The sequence below is a fragment of the Schistocerca gregaria genome, chromosome 7, assembly GCF_023897955.1.
Source record: "Schistocerca gregaria isolate iqSchGreg1 chromosome 7, iqSchGreg1.2, whole genome shotgun sequence".
Lineage (NCBI taxonomy): Eukaryota > Metazoa > Arthropoda > Insecta > Orthoptera > Acrididae > Schistocerca > Schistocerca gregaria.
Genome location: NC_064926.1, coordinates 44,314,961 through 44,341,468, shown reverse-complemented (window position 1 = coordinate 44,341,468; position 26,508 = coordinate 44,314,961). Strand labels below are relative to the sequence as shown.

Below are 26,508 nucleotides of genomic sequence, written 5' to 3'. Positions count from 1 at the left end.
AAAGTCTAAAAAAATTTGTCAGTCAAAATTAATACTAATTGTAAAATCTAATTTATTCTGGTAGGTCATAAGCAGCAGTATGATACGGAAGACTTAATGTAAACCTACATATAAATCAAGTATTTATTAAATACCTGAGATTGTGCTGCACTTCACACAGATCTCAAATTTTGGAACTTATGTCCATATTTTACATCAGTTAAAGTAGAAACTGGCTGTAGAACTACACTACAAATAAATTTTATTAGACAGTGACATTCTTATTGCAATCTGTTTTTAACTTTGTTTTCTGTGTAAGTAATATATGATTAAATATGAGACAGAATTGCTGAATAAAAATGGACACACTACCTAGCATTTGGCAATATTATTTTCAGTAGAAGAGCGGGATATTTTTGGGCATATGAAAAAGGAGGGGAAGACCATTCAGATCCCTGGAAGAGAGGTAATCACCTGTGGTAAGGATAAGGGTAAACGAAGCTGAAGGAGGAGGTGTTAGAGAGAGTTGGTCAGAGATGGTGGATATGTAATCCCTGTACCAGCTTCAGTCCTGAAACAATAAGGGAAAAATAAAAAGAGAAAGATAGATTAGAGGCCAGAAAGATATGATTCTTTTTCTTAACAATTAATTGCAGTATTCCCTCTCTTCCCCACTAATGTATCTTTACTTCACACTTTTTCCTTACCATCTCCGAACTGAAGTCTGTGATTGTCTATCCATAATCCCTGACTTACTCTCTCCAACACCTCCTCTTTAACCTTCGTCCAACCTTCTCCTCTCTAAATAGGAAGGGCAGGCCATTCAGACCTCAGAATGAGAGGAAGCCACCTTTAAAGTTCCAAAATATATGCCTCTCTCCTACATGATGAAGGAACTATTAGTTCTGAAAGATAGGTAGTGCCACTTTTTACCATTATATTGGTCTATGAACTGTACTATATGTTTCATTCAAGAAAACAATGCTAGACAGTACTTACCTTCAATGATATGAATCTTCAATGGACACAATTAGTTAATATACAATCAATTTTCAGGTAGAATCGATTGAGGTAATAGATACATATGAAGCAGCTACACGAAATTATGCAGATGACATTGCTATAATAGTTTTGAAAATTGAAATAACAATCTCTGATTTTGTGAGACCAGTTTGTGTAGATCTGGAAAGCAAATATGACAGGGAACAGCTGTCTTCTGGAAATAGTGGCTCTGTGAGTATATGTCATTATAGTTTTCAATCATTCTTTTGCACATAGTTTATTTCCTGTCCTTGAGTTTGTATGGAAATATTTTTTATATTAATATTACACTTGGAATTTTATGATTACTCAACTTTAAAATATAAGTATCTTCAGGCATGCAAATCATTTCATTTTACATACATACATATGGCATACTCTTTCCTAGAAATTAGTCAGTTGTTCTGTCTTCTTGTTAATGTACTCAACATTATTTAATTTTTTTGTCTTTTGTGCTGCCGTTTGCGTATGTTTTACCTTCATTTATGTATGCTGACATCTGATCATACCTGATTTTCCTAATCTAACAATGACCCTGAAAGTCAATTTCTTTAAAGTGGTCCTCTTTCATCATATTTGAGATAGAAGAAAAGATGGGCTTACAAATAACTGAAAAAAAAATGATGTGCAACAGAAGTAATGTGCACAAAATAAAATCAGAAAAAAAGTGAAATGGATAATTATGTAGATTCTGAAGTTTATAAATCAATTTTTCTTCCTCAGAAGAAATAGAAATTAACAAATAGGAATTAAGGGTGAAATTTATGGGTAATGCTGGAATTGAAAATTTGCTACAAACCCTGAATTTGGATACATAAGATGTGGGGGAAATTTTGAGAATGACAGCAAAACATGTTACTTCCTATAACACTTGTGCATGTTTTGTCATTTGTACTAACTTCCTCTTCTGTTGTAACAACGTTCTTACCTCTTTTTCCAATTTCCTTCCTTCCTTGCTCGTCACGCTCCTGCTCTTGATGGTGGATGGCCAGTTTGATGTAAAAGCTGTAACCAATAATGGCTTGTATGTCTACAAGACCTGGTCCTGGTGTCACCCTTAAATCTTTCTCACACAGGATGTGAAAAAGTTCAGACATGGACAAGTAGTTTTGTGACATTCCCCAAATGGAATATCGCATTCCTCACATTCTGTACTGTGAAGGACAGAATAAGCAAGTCAGATTTTGTTTAGAGGACTGTGGCCAGTATGATGCAATATTGTGTTCTATGCCACAAGCAGAGCTTCAGAGATGCCACACTGGATTTAGTAATTTTTAGTTGATGCCCATATTTTGTGGGTTCCATATTATAACTTACGTGTTACAAATATATGCTGTTTCAAAGCAACAGTACATTGAAGATCTCATGCAAACACATTGTTGTTTTCTGTGATTTGTTGCAATAAAATGACAGGAAATGTCATATTGGTTAAGGAATTTTGGTACTTGTTTTTCTTTTTTGTGTAACAATCTGTGTATTGTGAGAATATGTCATTTTAGGTCACCAGCACACTGAAGGTGTCTCAAGAGCCATTCTTACTGTGATTTGTTACAGTTAAATGACAGTTAAGGAGAGATTGGCAGTTAAAGCCTTCAAGACATTGCAACATCAATGTCATAACAGTGTAAATTATAGATTGTCCATATGTCTGGATTAAAGAAGACTAGGGGTGTTAAAGGAGCAGAAGCACTGGTTTCTCAATTGGCACATGCAAAAGAAAGAAAACTTGGCAGCTTTTGGTGTCTGTGCCACCTGTGAAAGCATCGATGTCATATATTAATTCTGCTGTAAACACTGCACAGCTTTTTATGTTGGTACAACTACTAACCAGACATCCACCAGGACAAAAGGTGGTGGCACAACATGTTCTATTTCAGTGGCTGCTTAACAACCTGAGATATCTGGATCCTGCCCTCCACCACCAGCTTCTCTGCACCATGCAGATGGGAGTTACCCTTACAACACATTCCCCACTCCTGTAATTGTCCTGACCTCAGTCTCAAGCCATCCACTGCCCCGCACCCTCCACCCAACAGTTTCCCCTTCTTCTGTCATGTCATTCCCTTCCAATTCACATCTTCATGTCACTTTCTGTGTGTGCCGCTTCCCACCCGGCCACTATAATCATGCCAACCCATCCATACGCCTGGCACCACTTCCTCCTGCACTCCTACAAGTACAGAATCAGAACTGCACACAGACAAGGTACATAATACTGAGAAGATGAAAGCATGTACTCCAAAAGACTGTGCCCCATGACAGGATTGCAAAATGATTGAAGATCCAGGCAAACTCAAAACAGGTACCGGTACAAGGAATGTTGTAGTCGTGTCTGTTGAAGATCTGATGGACATTGATTGTACTGAGCCAATGAGAATGGCTACAATGGGGCATGCTATGAGAATGCATTTAGATGCTCAGGCTAATGCACAAGAAAGGAAATTACAATGTACAAGCAGTTCTAGCATTGTCTCAAGGAAGTAGGATGGGTAAACAAACACAAAAGTTGCCAACAATTATTTGGCCATGCAAAGCAGGGAAACAGTGAAGGAGCAAAACTTGGACAAACAAAAGAAAGACCACAGTCACTGGTCAAATTGGATGGACAACACAGAATAAAAGGCTGATTATGTGCATACATCTGAGTTATATCCTTTCAGCAATTAACGTGAACATAATAAAATTGATAATAAATTTCCAACAATATGATTGTGCCATGGACACCAATATTATTCTAATACAATAAATTACTACCATTAAACAGCAGATATGTCAGAATATGAGGCAGTACTGAATTTCAGCAGAAAAGCTGTTGCTAGTACCGAATCATGTTGTAGCATTGCAAATAACTTCTTAGGCATCCATATCACTAATATTTATGCACCTTAGTACAAATACCAAGCAAAAATGCAAAGAAATTTTAGATACAGAAATGTTCATGTTGTTGTTGCAGTCTTCAGTCCTAAGACTGGTTTATGCAGCTCTCCACACTACTCTTTCCTGTACAAACCACTTCATTTCCAAATAATTACTGCAACCTACTCCTTCTGAATCTGCGTACTATATTCATCTCTTGGTGTACCTCTACAATGTTTACCCCCCACAATTCCCACCAATACTAAATTCATGATCCCTTGATGTCTTGGAATGCGTCCTATCAATCGATCCCTTCTTTTGGTCAAGTTGTGCCACAAATTCCTTGTCTCCCCTGTTCCATTCAGTACTATCTATCTGAAGTCCTAGAAATTTGAACTATTCAGTTTCACTAATCATAAGCCCTTTCTGTGACATTAAAATGTGAGGTTTTGTTGCATTGTATGTTAAAAACTGTAAAAACTGGTTCTTACTGTAATTTAGCATTAGTTTATTTTCTACATAGCCATGAACTTATCTGCCAGGCCTCAACCTCCACTAATTTCAAGTTACCGCTGCTCATACCTCACCTGTCTTTCAACAACATCTTTGCCTCTGTACTTCCACCTCAATTGACATCTCTGCCCAAACTCTTTGCTTTACAAATGTCTGCTTGTGTCTGTGTATGTGCAGATGGATGCGTGCGTGTGTGTGTGCGCGTGCGTGCGTGCGTGCGTGCGTGCGTGCGTGTGTGTGTGTGTGTGTGTGTGTGTGTGTGTGTGTGTGTGTGTGTGTGTGTGTGCACACGCGCGCGAGTGTATACCTGTCCTTTTTCCCCCCCCTAAGGTAAGTCTTTCCGCTCCCGGGATTGAAATGACTCCTTACCCACATCCTTTCGTCTTTCCCTCTCCTTCCCTCTTTCCTGATGAAGCAACCGTCGGTTGCGAAAGCTTGAATTTTGTGTGTATGTTTGTGTTTGTTTGTGTGTGTGTCTATCGACCTGCCAGCGCTTTCGTTTGGTAAGTCACATCATCTTCATTTTTACATATATTTTCCCCACATGGAATGTTCCCCCCCCTCCCCCCCCCCCCTCTCTCTCTCTCTCTCTCATTAAATTTTATTTACATTCCCTCCGCAAACATGCCTTCACCCTAGCCAGATTACGCTCCCATTCCCATATTTTATTTACTCAGGCTTGTCTGACATTTGGCATTACCCCCAAAGGCCTCACACTTAAAATTCCAATCTCTGGAACTGGTATAAGGACTGATGGAAAGGAGGATTGTAGCCAAACTGCACAATCCATAGCCCTCACCCGCCTAATCCTTCACCTATACATCGACTCAGCCAATGAACACACCCGTCAACTCCTATCCCAAATCAAAGTCCTCAATCTTTCCTCTCCCACATCCACACCGGCTGTTCATAGCATCCTCCTACAGGCCAACTGCAAATTAGAACAGCATGCCACCCTCCACCTCAAAAAACTATCCAATCTCCTGGTTTCCCACCTCCGGAAAGCAACTCACTCACCCTCCACAACCTTTCCAACAAACCTCAACCTCCTCTCATTGCACACAGACCAAGTCTCTCCCATCTACTCAATCTCCCACTTCCAGCTCCACTCCCCCCAACACCCCAAAATTCTAGTCAACACAATCTGGAACCACAACACCCCAATTCAGTAGTTAACCTTTCCTCCAAACCTCTCTCCCAATCCGAAACCTCTGTCCTATCCAAAGGCCTCACCTTCAGCCCCACTCCCAGGTTCAACCAAACTGCCCTTGTCAAAGATTTATTGTCCTACACTCGTAGTCTCTGCTGGAAATATCACTTTGCCACGAAGAAAAATAATCCTGATCCCACTCCTAATGATCCAACTCCACAAGACACTATCCAAATTGAACCCTGCCTGCAAAAGTTCCGTCCTCCATCACAGCGGGACCCACCTCCTCTTCCTCAAAATCACCCTCTCCAAACCTTCCAGGAATTTCTCACTTCCAGCCTTGCCTCTCAATCTTTCTTGAAAAAACTTAATCCTACTCCCAACATCACCACAACCAAAGCCCAGGCTATCCGTAATCTGAAATCTGACCGATCCATCATCATTCTTCCGGCTGACAAGGGTTCCACGACCATGGTACTTGATCGTCAGGAGTATGTGGCTGAGGGACTGCGTCAGCTTTGAGACAACTCTACATACAAAGTTTGCCAAGGTAATCCCATTCCTGATGTCCAGGCGGAGCTTCGAGGAATCCTCAGAACCTTCGGTCCCCTACAAAACCTTTTACCTGACTCCATCAAACTCCTGACCCCACCGACACCTCGCACTCCTACCTTCTACCTACTTCCTAAAATTCACAAACCCAAACATCCCGGCCGCCCCATTGTAGCTGGTTACCAAGCCCCCACAGAACGTCTCTCTGCCTACGTAGATCAACACCTTAAACCCATTACATGCAGTCTCCCATCCTTCATCAAAGACACCAACCACTTTCTCGAACGCCTGGAATCCTTACCCAGTCTGTTACCCCCGGAAACCATCCTTGTAACCATTGATGCCACTTCGCTACACACAAATATCCCGCATGTCCAGGTCCTCGCTGCAATGGAGCACTTCCTTTCACGCCGATCACCTGCCACCCTATCTAAAACCTCTTTCCTCGTCACCTTAGCCAGCTTCATCCTGACCCACAACTTCTTCACTTTTGAAGGCCAGACATACCAACAATTAAAGGGAACAGCCATGAGTACCAGGATGGCCCCCTCGTATGCCAACCTATTTATGGGTCACTTAGAGGAAGCCTTCTTGGTTACCCAAGCTTGCCAACCAAAGTTTGGTACAGACTTATTGACGACATCTTCATGACCTGGACTCACAGTGAAGAACAACTCCTGAATTTCCTCTCCAACCTCAACTCCTTTGGTTCCATCAGATTCACCTGGTCCTACTCCAAATCCCATGCCACTTTCCTTGACATTGACCTCCATCTGTCCAATGGCCAGCTTCACACATCCATCCACATCAAACCCACCAACAAGCAACAGTACCTCCATTAAGACAGCTGCCACCCATTCCATATCAAACGGTCCCTTCCCTACAGCTTAGGCCTTCGTGGCAAACGAATCTGCTCCAGTCCAGAATCCCTGAACCATTACACCAACAACCTGAAAACAGCTTTCGCATCCCGCAACTACCCTCCTGACTTGGTACAGAAGCAAATAACCAGAGCCACTTCCCCATCCCCTCAAACCCAGAACCTCTCACAGAAGAACCCCAAAAGTGCCCCACTTGTGACAGGATACTTCCCGGGACTGGATCAGACTCTAAATGTGGCTCTCCAGCAGGAATACGACTTCCTAAAAACCTGCCCCGAAATGAGATCCATCCTTCATGAAATCCTCCCCACTCCACCAAGAGTGTCTTTCCGCTGTCCACCTAACCTTCGTAACCTCTTGGTTCATCCCTATGAAATCCCCAAACCACCTTCCCTACCCTCTGGCTCCTACCCTTGTAACCGCCCCCAGTGCAAAACCTGTCCTATGCACCCTCCCACCACCACCTACTCCAGTCCTGTAACCTGGAAGGTGTACACAATCAAAGGCAGAGCCACGTGTGAAAGCACCCACGTGATTTACCAACTGACCTGCCTACACTGTGACGCTTTCTATGTGGGAATGACCAGCAACAAACTGTCCATTCGCATGAATGGACACAGGCAGACAGGGTTTGTTGGTAATGAGGATCACCCTGTGGCTAAACATGCCTTGGTGCACGGCCAGCACATTTTGGCACAGTGTTACACCGTCCGGGTTATCAGGATAGTTCCCACCAACACCAACCTATACGAACTCCGGAGATGGGAACCTGCCCTTCAGTATATCCTCTCTTCTCGATATCCGCCAGGCCTCAACCTCCGCTAATTTCAAGTTGCCGCCGCTCATACCTCACCTGTCTTTCAACAACTTCTGTGCGTGTGTGCGCGTGCGCGTGCGCGTGCGCGTGCGCGTGCGCGTGCGCGAGTATACACCTGTCCTTTTTTCCCCCTAAGGTAAGTCTTTCCGCTCCCGGGATTGGATTGACTCCTTACCCTCTCCCTTAAAACCCACATCCTTCCTTCCCTCTTTCCTGATGAAGCAGCCGCCGGTTGCGAAAGCTCGAAATTCTGTGTGTATGTTTGTGTGTTTTATTCATTGTGCCTGTCTACCGGCGCTTTCCCGCTTGGTAAGTCTTGGAATCTTTGTTTTCAATATATTTTTCCCATGTGGAAGTTTCTTTCTATTTTATATATAAAGTAAAATAGAAAGAAGCTTCCACATGGGAAAAAGTTTCCTGACGAAGCAACCGCGAGTTTCAAAAGCTCGTAATTTTGTGTGTGTGTGTTTGTGTGTTATTTTATTGTGCCTGTCTACCAGCGCTTTCCCGCTTGGCCCGAACACTGATCCCTGGGGCACCCCCCAATTGACCGTACCCCACTCAGACCCCATATCACAGCCATTCTCAACACTGTGAATAATGACCTTTTTCTGCCTGTGATAAAGTAAGAGGTGAACCAACTGCGAGCTACTCCCCGTATTCTTTAATGGTCGAACTTCTGGATCAATATTTTGTGATCAACACAATCGAACGTCTTAGTTAAATAAAATGCTTTATTCTCTTTTTCTGTGAGGTGCTGGATTGGTTAAACTAAATGTTTTGAATGCTAGGCCTATTTTTTTTGAGTTGTTAAACAACTGTGCATTTGATCGCTAATTGTGTGATATAAAATGATCAATTATCCTTACATACACAGCTTTTTCAATAACTTTAGGAAACATTGATGACATAGAAATAGGTCTAAAATTGTCTACATTATCGCTTTCTCCATTTTTAAAAAGCTGCTTTACTACTGAGTGCTTTAATTGTATAGGAAACTGACCATCCCTAAAGGAAAAACTACAAATATGACTCAATACAGGGCTAACATACAGAGCACAGTACTTTGATATTCTTCTAGGCACACCCTTCACAACTGACCACATGGTTTTAATTTTATCCTGTGAATTAGCTATTAGCATACCACATACTCTTTGCTTTCCTAATAACATTTTTAAGAATCTTACAGTACTGTTTGTAATGGACTACTGTAGCTTGATTGTGTCTACTTCTAACATTTTCATGTAATTCCCACCTTGTTCTACATGATATCCTTATCCCACTAGTCAGCCACCCAGGCTGCCTTTTACGCTAGTGCCCCATTTAGAATGTTCTAATGGAAAACAAGTCTCAAAGAGCATGAGAAATGTGTTATGGAAAGCATTATATTTGTGATCTATGTTATCGGTACTATAAACATCCTGCCACTCTTGTTCCTTAATGAGATTTAGAAAACTATCTATTGCTGTTGGATTAACTTCCCTATGTAGTTTGTAATAATGTGTGACATAAGTTTGAGTACAAAAGCCTTTTAGTGTTAAAATTTGCGCATCATGGTCTGAAAGGCCGCTCACCCTTTTACTAACAGAATGCCTATCTAGCAATGAAGAATGAACAAAAATATTGTCTATGGCTGTGCTACTGTTCCCCCTGCACCCTATTTCGGAAAAAAAAAAATATATATATATAGTCTGCATCAAATCATATGAATTTAGATCTACAAACACCCTTTTTATTGCACCATCATATACAAAATTTATATTGAAATCACCACATATAACTAATTTCTGGTACTTCATATAAAGTGAATCAAGAACCCTCTTTAGCTTGAGCAGAAATGCTCTGAACTCAGTTAGTGGACCTATAAACAACAATTAGAAGTTTAGTTTCACTAAATTCAACTGCCCCTGCACAATATTCAAATATCTGTTCAGTGCAGTGCCGAGACAAGTCTATGGACTCAAACGGAATACTGTTTTTTATGTACATAGCTTTCTCTCACTCCACAAGGAACTCCTTGAAAGTCAGCAAGCCAATCTGTATCCTGGTTAAGGAAGCCTCCAACATTATTGGTATACCAGAGGACCACTTAAATAATTTGACAATTCAGAATCAACATCTATAAGCTTAGATTTTGATGAAATATGCTAATTCCTTCTGAAGGTGAGACCTTAGTTAAAGAAACTTCCTTTAAACAGGTATACCTATTGACTGACTTCAATCTGTCTTTACCAGGTCACCACCTACATCATATTCCCCATCCCTATCAAGACTGTTCCCTGTTCCACTCCCTATCGCTACCTGATTCTCCTTCGTAAAATTCCTACGGAACTCCCCTATGCTGTCAGTCACCTGAGCTAATCCTGCACTAGGCTTCACAATGCTGGTGACCCAGTACTCACTCCCTGTACATCCTACAACTGCTGGCCCACACCTCTACCGTGCGAACTACCTAGCAGCAGAACCATCTTCTTTCTGTTATACTTTGCAACTAGGTCTCCTAATTGTTGAGAACTGCTGCATGTTTTCTACATTTACAGATACACGAGGCTCCTCTCCACTCAGCTCTGACAGTTAGTTATACTGTGTATATATACAGTAGATCTGACTATCTGAATACTTCATCCTCCTAGCAGCCTTATTCCCAACTGCCAGTTCCCATTCCCCAGCACCCTTCACCCTCCTCGACCTATCTAGTTCCTCCTTTGCATGTTGCAACTGCAACTGAAGGGCACAGATCTTACGCTCCTGCTCCTCTGTCAACATATTTCTACTACAGATTCTGCATTCATTCCCAGTAGAGAATCTTGCTAGAATGTCCACTGGCTTCCCCACTACATCCCCCCACCCCCCGCTCCCAATGAAAATAGTTTGAACAAATCCCACATCATAACCAACTACTCATAAACCTATGACAGAGCCTACACTTCTCACTCAGGGTAAAATGTTACAGTTACTAAAAAAGACTATATGTATGCATTACCTAAGTGCAGTTACACTAGTAGAACTATTTATAGAACTAACAGTAGCAGTTAGTTACTTCTCTCTCTACTAAGAAAGCAACTACTTTTATTAATACTACTATACCAATGCCAATAAAACTTCACAAAATTATTAGCTAAACTAAAAATTTAAGTACCCACTGGAATGCTCAATGAAGTTAAAACACCGAATGAAAATTTTACTGAAATATTACACTAGAAACAATAAGAAATGTCAACTGAAAACTGAAGCATGAAATTTACTAAAAACTTCAATGCACAGAAAACTCTAAAAAAACACAGTGAGCGAATGTTTGCAAACGTTTATTAAATTGTTATTTCACCACAAATTTAATAACTGTATAATAGTGCACAAATAACTTTGTCAGCACTTAGCTTTGTAACCACTACAGCTGCAACAACTGCACGCTACAAAATGTCAACACACTAATCTATCCAGCCAATCTTCAACATTGTTTTGTAGCATCACATTTTGAAAACTTCTATTATCTATTTGTGTAAACTTTTCACCTAGCTTGTTTCACTTCCTTACATGGCTACACTCCAATCAAATACTTCCACAAAAGTCTTACTAATGCTTAGCTCTACCTTTGATGTTAACAAATTTCTCTTCTTCAGAAATGCTTTCTTGCCATCACCAGCCTACATTTTACATCCTCTCTAGTTTTTGCTGTCCAAATAGCAAAACTCTTCTATTACTTTAAATGCCTCATTTCCTAATCTAATTCCCTTAGCTTCGCCTGGTTTAATTTGACTACATTGCATTATCCTTGTTTTGCTTTTGCCGATTTTCATCTTAAAGTGTCCTTTCAAGACAATGTCCAATCCGTTCATCTGCTCTTCCAAGTCCTTTCATCTGCTCTTCCAAGTCCTTCGCAATCTGTGACTACAATCTCATCAGCAAACTTCAAGGTTTTTCTTTTTTTTCCCTCCTGAATTTCAACTTCTACTCAAAATGTTTCTTTGCTTTCCTTTACCACTTCTTCAGTCTACAGATTGAATAACACTGGGGATAGGCTACAACCCTGTCTCACTTCTTTCTCAAACATTTCTTCCCTTTCATGCCCCTTGACTTCAATAACTGCCATCTCTTTTCTGTACAAGTTTTAAACAGTCTCTCACTGTGTTTTACCCCTACTTCCTTCAGAATTTCAAAGAGCATTCCAGCCAACATTATCAAAGACTTTCTCCAAGTCTACAAATGCCATAAATGTAGCATCAGTAGTATCACGTGTCATACATGCATTGACATATTTTAATCTTTCTATAATTTTCCGTGTTTATTGGCAGTTATGGTTTCCAGTAGTAATAACTAACGTCAACACATGTATGACAAGTGATACATCTGTGGTCTTAGACTGCGTCACAAATGGTAAATATATGAATCTCAGATTTATGTATCGCAGTAGTAAATTATTTTTTATGTAGTCCACATATGTAATGTTGTTGTTTCAACTAAACTTAGAAAAAATTGTGTAGATAGTAATACCAGGTAATAATATGAAACTTTAGTAAGTAAGGCTCTCTTACTTATCCAGAAGACTATTTATTTATTTTTGATCCAACATCAACTGAGTATTAAAAAAAATGTGTTCCAAACTTACAGATGGCTTGTTGGTTGTCATGCAGCATAGTGGTTGCCACTTAGTTCATACATCACATGACTGCTTTCATAGGTAGCTGTGCCTCTGATGGGATAGGTGATGTTCGTGACTAGACTTCAGTAGGTGGTAGTGTGTGGATTTATCAAGGATTATTACAGAGCTATGAGCCATGAGACAAGGGGTTTGGAGCAGGGGTGGAGTAGAGATGGATGATGATATTCCATAGGTTTGGTGGGGAATGGAATACCATTGTGGAAGATCCACTCTTGCTCCTAGTCACTTGCTTCATGGCCCATATCCCTTGATGCAAGACCTGTTTGATACATCCTCCCATGACCATGTACTCCAGTCCCGTCACAAGCATCATCTATCTCATCAAAGGCAGGGGTACCTGTGAAATGTGCTGCATTCTATGTAAGCATGACAACCAACAATCTGTCTGTCCACATGAAGAGACACCGACAAGCTGTGTTCAAGAAGCAGCTGGACCACCCAGTTGTTGCACATGCTGTTCAACACAATGTGCTTCATTTCAGTGATTGCTTCACAGCCTGCATCATATGAATCCTTCCCACCAACACCAGCTTTCTGAATTGTGCAGGTAGCACTCTCCCTACAGAATATCCTATGTTCTGATAACCCTCCTGGCCTCAACTTTCGTTAGTCAATGTCCTTTATCCACCTGTTCTCTTCCTTGTTCTCATTCCAGCCCTACACAGCCCTTTATTGCACTAACACACCACAATCTTATTACTTCTCTCTGTTCCCCCTCCATCTAACTTCCTGACTGTACCTAGCAGCCCTGCTCTCTCACCCCCATCCCTGTATGCCCCCACAAGCAACACCTCATCGTCCCCCACCCCTATGTTGCTATCCCTACCTCTTCCTGCCCTACTCTCTTCCTTACCTTCACCATCTGCTTTGCTTCTTCCATCAATTTCTCCTGCTTGCAGTGTGACCTTTGTAGGTTTGGCTGAAAGCCTTGTTTTGCAGTCTTTCTGTTGTGCCTCTCTGTGACTTGCATCTTTGCTATGTGGTGAGTACCAACATTCCTTTTCATAATATTGTCTTTTTCAGAAACACTTTTCTAGCTGTGAGCAGTCTGCATTTCACATACTTGGCTTTGACCATCATCAGTAAATTTGCTGCCGAAATAGTGAGCCTCATTTAATACCTATAGTGCCTGATTTTTTAATCTAATTCCCTCAGAATCACCTGATTTAACTCAATAACACGAAGTGTCAAGCTGTAGTCACGTAAAGTTGCTATGGTACTTAAATGGTATGATGAGTGGTGTGCAATAAAACTGTGTAGATTAGGATTAGAATACAACTGTGAAATCTGACTTGTCTGAATGTAATCTTACTCATTTGCAGTTTAAAACTATACAGTATACTGTCACTGAAGTTACGAGAGAGAGAGAGAGAGAGAGAGAGAGAGAGAGAGAGAGAGAGAGAGAGAGAGAGAGGGGGGGGGGGGGGAGGAAATGGAAATAGATTGGGAGAAAGGGAAGATGGACAGAGAGAGGGCATTGAAGGAGATTAAGATGTATGTCCAATTTCCATACATGTTAAAAATTAAAGCATTGCTGATTTTGCTAGTGTATTTTAAAATGAAGTGCAGACAGTGTGTCTCATGTGATGACCACAGTGGACAACCATCACAAAGAAAATAGTTCATGGTGTAGATTTCCCTTTCTGTGATAATTGGACTACTGCTTGCTGATCTTCAGAACCTAAGTGAACCTGATTCTGATGGTAGTGATGTAAGTGACAGTAATGGTGAGTGGTGTTGGTCTGTTAAAAACATGTTCCTTCTATGATGCAGATAAAGCAGAGTGAATGAACAGGAGTGGAAAATATTGGTAATGATTGCCTTTCCCTTCAAGGTTTACAGTGGCTGAATGTGAAGATTTGTTTAATAAATACAAATCACGGCCAGTGTATATACTATGATCTTCTCACAAATTGGTCTGAACAATGGCCTCATACATTCTAAAAACTACAATGCTTACATAAAAGAACAGTTGAATAAAACATGGGCTTCTTTCGTGTTCCAAATGCCCCAAAGTGAAAAGAATAAAAATGACAGAAGTAAGTGTGTTGTAAGCTACTCAGTAAGAAAAAGGTGTGAAAGGGCATGGAAGTGTAAAAAGTGTGTTGTTGTTCTACAATTTCAAGACAGTGTGATTTTTAGGTATGGCAGACATTGAAAACTAACTGATACTTAAAACAGTTTACTAGTTGACATGTATTTGTGGTATTTCTGTTTGGTTGTAGCCCAAAGAAACATACACATTTCTCTAAGACTCAGTATATTTCATTACAGATGTCTACATTACAAAATCTTACAGCCAACTGAACAAACAAGATAGCGTGGGCCATTATATTAACAGAGTCAAAGAAATTGGGATGGCGGAGATACATAATTCATACTTGTTGATGCCAAACAGCCCCCCCCCCCCCCCCCCCCCCCCCCACACACACACACACAGTGTGGAGCATGGTTTGAGTGCAGTGGAAGATGGGCATGTCTGGCAGTGAATGCAGTGAGGGAGATGGCAGTGATGTGATGCAGATATCCATCCCCAGAAGTTGTTGTGGCAGGGACCACACTACAAGGTGGGCAAACGAGGCATCGGCCTACGCATGGGGATGGAGCGGTGTGGGGAGGGACTGTATCCCCTGCATGATCGGCTGGCAGCATTCGAACAGTAACCCTCCCTATGTGGGTTACCATAGCTCGGAGGAGTATATGATTGACCCCACGCAGGAGCAGGTGATCATTTGATGAATCGGGTCCCTGGTCGGGTAGGGCAAATTGTCTTGCAGCAGGATGAAGATGTGGTTGTCGTCGATGAGGATGGTGATGCCCTCCACACATTCGGGTGGGACATCAGGTTGCAGAACTGGGGGTGGAGGTAGAGAGAAGGCGAGAACCCGATGAACAGTGTTGATGGTGATTCAGATGCATCTTTGGGTGATGGCTGCAGCAGCAGCTCTGTGGGTCATAGCTCGAGTGCGAGTTCTCACTGCTTGGATGCTGCATAATGTCATTGGGCATAAAAGATGCTGGATTCGGATGTGCTGGTTTCATGTAGTGGAGAGAAACAGTGAGCAGTGAACCTTCAACCCAGATGTCCAACATGTTAGTGATGTGGTTTATGATCTTATATGGGCCTGAATATGGTGGGGCAAGTGTGGCCGGATGGTGTCATCACAGAGAAAAATGAACTTGCATGAAAGGAGATTTGAAAGCACATATGGAGCGGGGGGTTTGGCTAGATGGGGGGTCAGGGAAATGTTTGCAAAATGCATATGAATCTGGCGTATGAAGATGGGATTTTTGAGAGGGCGGATTGTTGGGGGGGGGAATGTTGCAACAGCTCCCCAGGAAGGACAGGGTTTTCACCATAGATGAACTCACTCATGCCCTCAATATCTGGATTGTAAGATGGCCGTAGACCGAGAAGTACCCATGTGAGAGGGTCTCGAGCCAAAGACTGTCGTGACACTGCAGTGCTGTCTTGAAAGTGCGATGCCACCATTCTACTAGTCCATTTTCTTGGGAGTCATAGGCAGTCATGCGACATTTGTTGATACCACACAGCTAGCAGAGGTGGGCAAAGAGAGCAGATTCAAACTGCCGGCCCTGGTTGGCAGTGATGGTAGTGGGGCAGGAAGTTCCGGAAGACATAAAAGCCTTAGCCACAGGATGGCAGTTATGTGGGCGAGAGGTGCAGCCTCTGCCCACTAAGATAAACAATTGATGCAAGAAAGAACATACAGAAGCCCTCTTGAGAGGGGGGATGGGAAGTGGGCTGATGAGGTCCAAGTGTATGAGGCGAAAGCAGCCACATGGGATGTCAAATTTGTAGAAAGGTGGAACAGTGAGCCTGGTGACTTTGTTGCACAGGCAGGTAATGCAGTTCCACGCCCAGGTCTGACAACTGGTCTTCATGTCTCACCACACAAATCGTTCAGACACGAGGCATGTCAATGGTTTAATTCTGGGGTTTGCTAGAGAATGTAGTGCGTCAAGCACTGAACAGTGGAGGGGGGTGGGAATAAGGGATTGGAGGGTGCCAGTGGAGGAGTCGCAACTCACTTCCTCTCAGATGCCAACAAATTTTGCTTTGGTGAAAGACAGTGAAGTGGAGGTGCTGTTGAGAAGTTGGTGTGTAACTTCATCTTGGTTCAGTAGGGACACAAGGTTGGAAAGCTTGATGACCATTGAGGTGGTGCTAACGTGGGAAAGGAAATCTGCAACAATGTTGTCATCATCTTTCGTATGTTGGACGTCAGTAGAGAACTGAGAGATGAAATCAAAAACCCAAAAGCGAGAAGAGGGTTGGGAGGGTGGTTGTGTACGGCATCTGCTACTGGCTTATGGTCGGTCAGGATGTGGAAAGGTCGGCCTCAACATCAGGGCGGAAGTATTTCACCACCTCATAAACTGCTAAAAATTCACGGTCGAAGGCTGAGTATTTTTGTTGGGTGCATGAAAGTTTCTTTGAAAAGAATTGAGGTGATGTGACCACGTCACTGTGGCATTGTTGTAGGAGTGCCCCTACTGCAGAATCACTGGCATCCTTGGTGATGAAGAGTATAGCATCCGAGATTGGATGAGCGAGGGTAACAGCTCGTGCGAGAGAGTCTTTAAAGGCCTGGAAGGCTGTGTGCATTGGCTCCGTCCACGGAATGGGGCACATCCTTAAAGTTTGCTTGTCAGCGAGGGCATTAGTGATGGTGGCCTGGATCTCGGCTGCAGCAGGTAAATGATGACGGTAGTAGTTTATCATTCCCAGGAACTGATGGAGCTCATTGCATGTGGTAGGAAGTGGCATGGATGAGATTGAGTGCACCTTCGATGTGGTGGTGGTGGTGGTGGTGGTGGTGGTGGTGGTGGTGGTGGTGGTGGTGGTGGTGGTGGTGGAGGAGGAGTGGCCGAGACTGCGTAACCCAAGAATTGGACAGATTGTTGGCGCAGTTGCAGTTTGTTGGTGTTGATATCAGCTCTGTTTGATGAGAGAGTGTCATTTACTATCATGATGTGGCGTTTGTGGTCCTGCACAGTTCTACTGAAGACCAGGATATTGCCAAGATATATGAAACAGAAGTTGAATTGGAGAAAGAGAGAATCAATAAAGCGTTGCCACATCTGGGTGGCATTTTTTAACTCAAATGGCATAAAATGCTATTTGTACAACCCAGTGGGGGAGATAATCACCATTTTTTGGAATGTCTTCGGGTGTGACTGGGATTTGGTGATAAGCGTGTTTGCAATGCAGTACACTGAAAAATGTACCACCCACAAGAAGGTAAGTGAAATAGGAAATATTTGGTATATGATAACTGTCCATCAGTTCTAGCTTCAAGCGTCTGTAGTAACTTTAGGAGTGAGGTGTGTGGATGACTGGATGATGACCAGTTACTATTGGAGGGCTGTAAAATCCCCGCCTCAAGAAGTTCCTGTATTTGCTGCCGAGCCGAGCATAACTTGAGTGGATTAAAGTGGCAAGCTTTGTGGCCAATAGTTGAGCCCTTAGACATGATGATGTAATGAACAGTTCGGTTCATCATGGTGGAAACCAAATGTTCGATGACTGTGCGCGCGGTGGGAGGGGGAGGGGGGGCATGGCGTCGGTTTATTTATGAGGGGCGCATGGCTTGTTAGCAGTGTAGTTTTCTGCTTGAAAGGAGGGATGGCAGCGAAAAAGGTACATTTTTGTTATGTTTATGCAGGTGTGGATGGCAGTTTGAGTACCATGCGTGAGGCAGTGCGAGCAAGGATGTCTATTGTCCATAGTGTGTGAGAGGCATGCTGGGCATTGGTGGCACTGCTTTTGTGCACGCAGCTATGGAGTGAGTGCAGGGAGGTACAAGGGGGGGGGGGGGCGGAGAGAGAATGTTTATCAACACATTGGGCAGGCGCAAGTGTGGGAGTGGGGGGGGTGGTCGGAGCCCGGACGGCTGGATTGTCCTGAGGTGCATTAGTGTTAGATTACGAAACAGGTCAGAGAGATGTTGAGCGGAACGCATTTGATGGAGGCAGATGAGGGGGGGGGGGGGGTGGGGGTTAGGGGGTAACACTGTGTGGTTACAACCGGAGTCACACAAGATAGGTGTGGTGTTGCTAACTTGTGCGCTGTTGTTGGCGGAGCTATTAGGTGCGATGAGTGAAGGTTCAGGTGTCAGTGCTGCCGAGCAGTGTGAAGTGATGCAGGCAATGATCATGGCAAGCTCGTCCTCGGCACATGCAGTGAGACCTTTCAAAATGGTGTTCTCAAGGGCACTTTCCACCAGGATGCGATCCATGGTTGTCCAAGTCCTGCTCGCGAGAGTTGCACACTGATGCACTAAATAGTTAACGGTGTTTACACTTGGAGCAGGTGGCAGAGAGCGGTCACATGGGATGTGAGAATTAGAGGTGTGGTGAAACAGTGATCCTCAAACAATGTTTGGAGACGGGTGGTGGTGTGATAAGAAGTCAAATTCCCAAGATCGGTTCTGCGATGTCTGCCACTTGGAAGATCCAGGGGAGGGAGAGGACATCAGAGAGGCAGAGTTCAAGATCAACGGAGCCACAGGTCCGCAGTGTAGATGAGTTCACGGCTCGCAGGAGAGAGCATGTGCCTGTGAGGGGGGCATGTGACCATTGATTTAGGTAAGATTGAGCCATCAACACCAGTGTCCATGAGGAAGCTCTGACTCGAAAAATAGTTTTTGACATAAAGGCAGCCGTTCAATGCAATGGAGGCATGGACGGAATGTAGCATGGGTTGGTGCTTATCAGACAATTGGCTTTTCGAACACTCGCACAGGGGTGGCACTTTTTTGCGCCCTCACCAAATACGGTATGGTACCAACAGTGAAGGTACGTTTGGAGAGGAGGTGGTCGATCATCCTCTGTGTGTTCATACACCAGGGTCATTGGTGCAGGTGTGACATCAGCAGCTCGGTGGGCAGGGAGTGTGCACGCTGGGTATCAGGTGATGCAGCAGTCTGAGGAGGCAGAGCACGGCCTGTCACTGCCTTTGGCCAGATGAGCTACCATTGCAGGAGTGCCAACCTGTTGCGTGAGCTCCTGCTGGTGGGGCCGGTGTGTGAGCGACCTGGTCAGCCATCCGCAGACATGAACCGATCGATTCCAGGGTGTGGGGTAGGAGATGAACCTGGAGATCTGTAGGCAGTTCTGATAACTACACTGACCACTGGCACTGGCTAAGCCTCTTGGTCAGAGAGCAGATGATGCCAGACAAAATCCTAAGCTGGGACAGGGTGCGGTCGCCAAAATGTTCCTCATACAGTGTTTGCAGAATAACCTCTTGTGGGGAATGCGAGAGGTGCTCAATGATTGAAGTACGGCAAAACAGACTAAGTAAGTGGCAGTGTCAGAAGTAGGTCACAGATCAGGTCTCTGAGACCGTGCAGTTGACTCGTGAGGCACAGGAATTTTGAATTGTCATCGGTGATGTGGTACAGTTCGAACAAGTTCTCCACCATTGTGAACCATGTTGCTGGGTCTTCCTTGGATAGTAGGGGAAGGGTGGGTAAGTGGCCTGGTGGTGGCGATGAAGGAGTCCCTCACATCACTCATATGACATGTATGCTGGACCGGTGTGGTCGATGCAGATGGCACTGTGTAGGGTGGGAGCAAGCAGTCTGTCGGAGCGGATGAGAATGGCACAGAAGCACTAGGAAATGATGCTGTAGAAGTGTCCGATGCAACGTTCGCGGCACGGAAGTCCAATGCAAAAGGTGTGGCCAACGCCATGTGAAAATTGGGTGAATGAATGGCTGCAACCAAAACCCCCTGCAAATTTACTTGCAGTGGCAGGAGGGAGAAGTTGTTGGGGGAAGGTGGAAAAGCAGACATGCACAGAGCAGCACAGTAATATGTTCCCACAGGGCTATTGACATGATGAGCTGGGGCATGTTCGAATGGACGGAAACTGCAGTTAGTATCACTATGTGGCACATTGTTCGATCAGTGGAGGCCCGTAAAGTGTACTGAGGAGCCAAATGGCCTGGAAATGTTCGTGATATACATTGGGTATTGTCCACTTCATAAACTGATGAATTGGTAAAGCACTCGGGCATCATGGGAGTACAATCGGCACACGTGGTCTGTCCTAAGAAAGGTGAGGTTGCAAACAGCACTGTTGGATTTTGGTTGGATTGTAGCCCAAGGAAACGCCCCCTTTTTGTAAGACTGTACATTTCATTACAGACATTCACATTACAATAATTCATTCAGCCAACTGAACAAACAAAATGGCATGGGCCATCAGAGTAAAAAAAACTTGCTATGGTGGAAATATGTCATTTGTACTTGTTGATGCCACATATTACATCTAATTTCACAAAAATCAGTTGGTTATAGGGTATTGAAATATTATTTCGTAGGGATAATCAAACCAAATTCCATTATACTTGGATTTGCTTGTGTTGTTCATTTTCTCTTACTTGGATTTGCTTGTGTTGTTCATTTTCTCTTTTTTCAAGACACTATGCATTCCTTCAGCTGCTCTGCCAAGTCCTATGCTGTCTCTGGCAGAATTGGCGTCATCAGTGAACCTCAGAGTTTTTGTTTTTTCTCCCTGAACTTAAATTCCATTTCTGAATTTCTTCTTGGTTTCCTTCACAGCTTAGTCAATGTACAGATCAAATAATATCAAGAATAGGCTACAACCCTATCTCACTCCCTTCTGAACTATGTCATCTCTCATGTCCTTTGACTCTTACAACTGCAGTTAGGTTTTGTGTTAAAGTTGTACATAGCCTTTTGGCCCCATATTTTATTCCTGATACTTTCAACATTTCAAAGAGTACATTCCAGTCAATGCAAGTAAAAGCTTCCTCTAAATCTACAAGTTTAAAATGCATCACAGAAGAGACTGAAGAAAGACAAAGTCAGTACCACGTCACGTACTCCTACATTTCTCTGGAAGACAATCCGGTCTCCCTTGAGGCCAGCTTCTCCCATTTTCTCCATTCTTCCATAAATAACGTGTGTCAATATTTTGCAACATGACTTATCAAATTAATAGTTCAGCAATATTCACAGAGTCAGCACCAGCATTCTTTAGAATTGGAATTATTAAATTTTCTCTCTCTTATATCTACCACACTAGATGGAATAATCTTGGTATAGGTTGCTTTCCCAAGGATCTTAGTAATTCTGAGGAAATTTGAGTTAGGGCTTTCAGTACTTTAACAAATTCTTTTCACAGCATCATATCTCCCATCTCATCTCCATACATCCTCTATTTTTTGTTTACCATATATAGAGATCTTCACTATACTCCTTTCACCTTCAGCTTTTCCTTTATTGCTTAATAGCATCTTGCCACCAGAGCTCTTGAGATTCACATACCTGTCTCTGTTTCCTTCAAAGATCTCTTTAATTTTCCTGTAGGCAGCATCAATGTTTCCTCTAATTATGCATGCTTTACAGCCTTGCATTTAATCTCTAGCCATTCCATGGTAGGCATTTTGCACTTCATATCAGTCTCATTTTTAGATGTCTGTGTTCCCTTTTACCTGCTTTATTTGATATATTTTCTCTTTTTGATACTTAAATTCAGTGTCTGATGTGTTATGCAAGAAGTTCTAGTAGGCCTTGTCTTCCTACCTGCTGCCTTCCCTATTTCATCTCTCAACGCTACCCATTCATCTTCTGATGATGTAGTCCTTTCCACTGTTTCAGTGCCCCAGTTTATGCAAATATCACCTCATTAATTTTCTACCTTTTCACAGTTTCTTAAGTTTCAATCTGCCGGTCATAACCAATAAATTGTGGCCATAGTCTGGATATGCTCCTGGAAATGCTTAAGTTAGAATCTGGCTTCAAAATCTCTGCCTTACCATTAGGTAATGAATGTGAAACCTTCCAATGTCCCTCGGTTGCATCCAAGTATAACCAAGAGTTAGTTATCACAAAATTATGCTCTGTGCAAAACTCTGAGGCAGCTTGCTCTTTCTTTCCTTTACCCAAGTCCATATTATCCTGCTCACGTTGTTTTCCTAATACCAACTTCCAGTCATCCATTACACTAAAATTTTCGTCTCTCTTAACCAAGGGAATAACTTCCTTTATTGCATTATACATTCTTTCATATTCTTACAGTTCACTTATAAATTTGGACTACTTTGGTGGATGTTGGCTTTGTGTCTATCTTTGCTAGAATAATGTATTCACAATGCTGTTCATGGTAGCTTGCCCACATTCCTGTTTTCATATTCGTTATTAAATCTCTTGCATTACCCCTATTTGATTTTGTGTTGCTAGCACTGTATTGACCTGACCAGAAGTCCTGTTCCTCCTGCCATGGGACTTCACTAGTTCCCACCATACCTACCCATTAGTGGATCTAACATCCCCATTAAGGGATATGACATTCCACACTCTCACCTGTAGAATGCCAATTTTGTTTCTCGTGATGATTTCTTACATCCTCCTGAATGCTCCCTGTCAAGAGATCAGAATGGTCGAGTATTTTACATCTGGAATTTTTACCCAAGAGGATGCCATCGTCAATTAACCATAGCCATCGTCAATTAACCATACAGCAGAGCTGCAACCCCGCAGGAAAAATAATTTCTGCATGTTTCCTTGCTTTCAGCCATTTGCTGCATCAGCATAATAAGGCCAGGTCAGTTAATCATCCAGACTACTGCCCCAGGAACTGTCGAAAAGGTTGCCACTGCTCTCCAGGAAGCACACATATGTCTGGCCTCCCCACAGATACCCCACCATTGTGGTTTGTCTGTACTGTTGAGTCATGCAAGCCACCTCACCTTAGCAAGTTTCACATTTTAGATGAGATGAGATGAGATGAGATTTGTTTATGCATCCAATAAACGTTTCAGATTGTGGGAGACATATTTCCAATATAAATATTGTATATGAATGTGTACACGCACGCACGGGTGTAACAACTAGGGTTGCACTGAGCAATGAAGCTATTTCCTTTAAAAGAATTTAAATTTATTCATAGATATTTGCTTCAGCTTGGTTGCAGTAAATTTATTGCCTAAAATGTTGATGGATATTATTTAATATTATATTATTTAATTTTAGTGTTTTATCTGATATTTCACAGTGTATGTTTAAGCTTCTATAACTTTTTTTTTTTTTTTTTTAAGCAACCCTTGGAAGGATGATACAGATCTAAATAAACGTTCTTACTGTCATTTTAAGGTTGCTGGCTGGGGTTACACTGAAAGTGGAGCACCAAGTGAGACTCTCCTAACAACCCAGTTGCCATTTATTGAGTTCAAGCAGTGTTACAAACTACTTCCTTTGTCATTTAAACCTTACTTTACTCCAGACAAATTCTGTGCAGGATATATAAATGGTAAGTGTTCATAAATTAAATACATAATAATAACATTTTAAAAATAAAATGAATATGAACTTGCATTTTAAGGAAATTATCACACTTTGGTCTTTTCAGGGTCTGCAGTTTGCCAAGGTGACAGTGGAGGTGGCTTGTCATTTGAGCAGGAGGTAACAGCCTCAACAAAACAATGGTTCATTCAGGGAATAGTGAGTCTGGGTGTTCCGTCAAGAGGAGGAAAAGTATGTTCAAGTCAGAGGGCTCTTTTCACAAAAGTGAACAATTTTTTGAACTGGATCAAGATATACTATGACCAATATTAAAACACAGTGACATTGTAAAACATGTGCCATAATTAAATGTGGAAGAACTTTTAATATTCTGGATTCCACTTAACATAAATAAGATGATGATTTTTATATTTCACGGGGAGAGGTGCTTTTAGGATACAGTAAACTGTCATCCCCAAAAAGCCCATCTTTTTCAGAAGATTTTGTTATACTTTCTTTTAAGTTAAAAAAGAAATCTTAAAATGTGACCTTATTTAAAACAACTATGATTACCGAAACATTAAGTGACAGTCATCCAATAGAAAATAAGTTGAAGAGATGTCAACCTTTTGGAGATGGGAAACTTTCGTCTATATTTAAACACTAGGAGAAGATACATACAAAATAAGTGGTAGCAGTATTACATAGAAGAAAAGTCTCTTCTGTCTTTGTATGATGTAAATGTCACTAGAATGTAATTCATGGCTGTGACATAATTTTAAGCAGTATGCATTTTACTTATTTGAAATGTATTAATTGAAAAACCTGTGTGTGTGTGTGTGTGTGTGTGTGTGTGTGTGTGTGTGTGTGTGTGTGTGTGTGTGTGTGCAGACATGTGAAACTGTTACTTGGAGGAGGATACCTAATATAAACTGATTACAAGATTCTAGCATGCCATAAATTTCGTTGATACTGGACCTGCTACAAAGTTGTTTCTGCTTGATAACTTACAAGATTTAAAATACTATTAGATAATTATTGTCACTATCTTTAAAGCTGGCACACTGATGACATAGTTTCAACACACCTGGATATTTGAGTAAAATAGCTAGTTACTTCAGTTTAATTGTCACCCTTTATGTATGACATATGCCTTTTTCTGAACTATATCGAATAAAATTGTCATAAGTTATGAACAGTTTGTGTTACAATGTTCAAACTGCTTGGTTGGCCATGGAACATGATGGGGATTAGTATATGCATGCGGTTCGGTTTAGCGACAAAGCCCACTTTCGTTTGGATGGGTTCATCAGTAAGTAAAATTAGCCTATTTGAGGGACTGAGAATCCACATTTTGCGATTGGGATTTCTCTTCATCCTCAATTGGTGACTGTGTGGTGTGCAACATCAAGTCACAGAATAATTGGTGCGATATTCCTTGATGTGATAGTGATTACTGAACAGTACATGAAGGTTTTGGAAGATGATTTCGGTCCCATTATACAAAGTGACCTTGCTTTTGCCAAAATGTGGTTTATGCAAGATGGATCTTGACCCTATTGAAGCAGGAGAGTGTTTCATAGACCGGAGGAGCGCTTACAGAACCACATTCTGGTTTTGTGGTACCCAGGGGCCACTGGAATAGGCCTCAATTGGCTGTCATATTCTCCAGCTCTGAACCCAGCCGACTCATCTTTTGTGGGGGTACATTAAAGACAAGATGTACAGAAATAAATACAAAACTGTTGTTAAGCTGAAAACAGCTATTCAGGCTGTCATTGACAGCACTGATGTTCTAACACTTCAGAGGGACATGCAGAATTTCGTTATTTGTCTGTACTATGTCATCGTCAATGATGGCAGACATATCAAACATGTCATAACCTAAATCTGAATATCTGTAGTGACGTTTACATGTTGAATAAACTGTGTGACTGCCATAGTTTCTAACTAATTTACGTTTTTTTTTTTTCATGTAGTTCAATAATTACCACCCTATATTTGCACTATAGCATTGAGTAAATAATCTGTAAGTTGCTTGTGGGTATTGCTCAAATTTGCCATTTCACAGACTTACAGGCCAGTTCCACTCCATCCAACCTTTTGTTTTGCTACCATTTTTATTTTTGATGCTGCTCTTTGCAAAAAATATCCATAGGTGCAAGCACTTAAATATTTAATCCTCTTTTGTCAACAGTGCTGTTATTTGATACAGTAATTTCCTGCAATTCACCATGTCACATTTATTAGACCGGATGGCGAAGTGTGTTAAAGCACCTGCTTCTGGGATACTAGAGGCAGGCTGGCCCAGATAAAACTGATCTTGCAGTTTAACAATGGGGACCAATGTGCCGGCCAGCCTGAATGTGGATATTAGGTGGTTTTCCGCATCCCCCTAGATATAGTGGGTGGTTCTCATGACATACCTCAATTACACAACACACACACACACACACACACACACACACACACACACACACTTTGAAAAACTTTGTTACATTTGAACTTGCAAACTACATTAGACATGCATAGAAAGTTTCCTTACCAGGTAAGTGCTGGCAGTAGCTTAAAAATTCCTTTTGGAGTGGCGATCTTGTCATAATAGTAGCTTAATTACAGGTATGATTGGTTCTTTGTGAAATTAGATGTCTCATACCAGTCCAGACCCACCACCAGCTGGATACTGCACACCAGAAAGGAAGGAAGGAAGGAAGGAATAAGTATACATTTAACCTTACAACTCATCCCAACAAACAGCTTAATGAGTCAACAGACTTAC

At 42.1% G+C, this 26,508-nt stretch overlaps 1 protein-coding gene across 1 annotated transcript in view; it reads left to right on the top strand.

Annotated features, from left to right (window-relative positions):
• LOC126281581 (modular serine protease-like) overlaps positions 1-25,671 on the top strand; it is a 192,287-nt gene extending 166,616 nt beyond the window's left edge. The window contains exons 10-12 of the mRNA XM_049980662.1: positions 1,036-1,212; positions 23,601-23,757; positions 23,857-25,671. Of these exons, the coding sequence (XP_049836619.1) occupies positions 1,036-1,212; positions 23,601-23,757; positions 23,857-24,062 (540 nt within the window). The 3' untranslated portion in view covers positions 24,063-25,671. The remainder of the gene's footprint in view (positions 1-1,035; positions 1,213-23,600; positions 23,758-23,856) is intronic.
• The last annotated feature ends 837 nt before the right edge of the window (positions 25,672-26,508 follow it).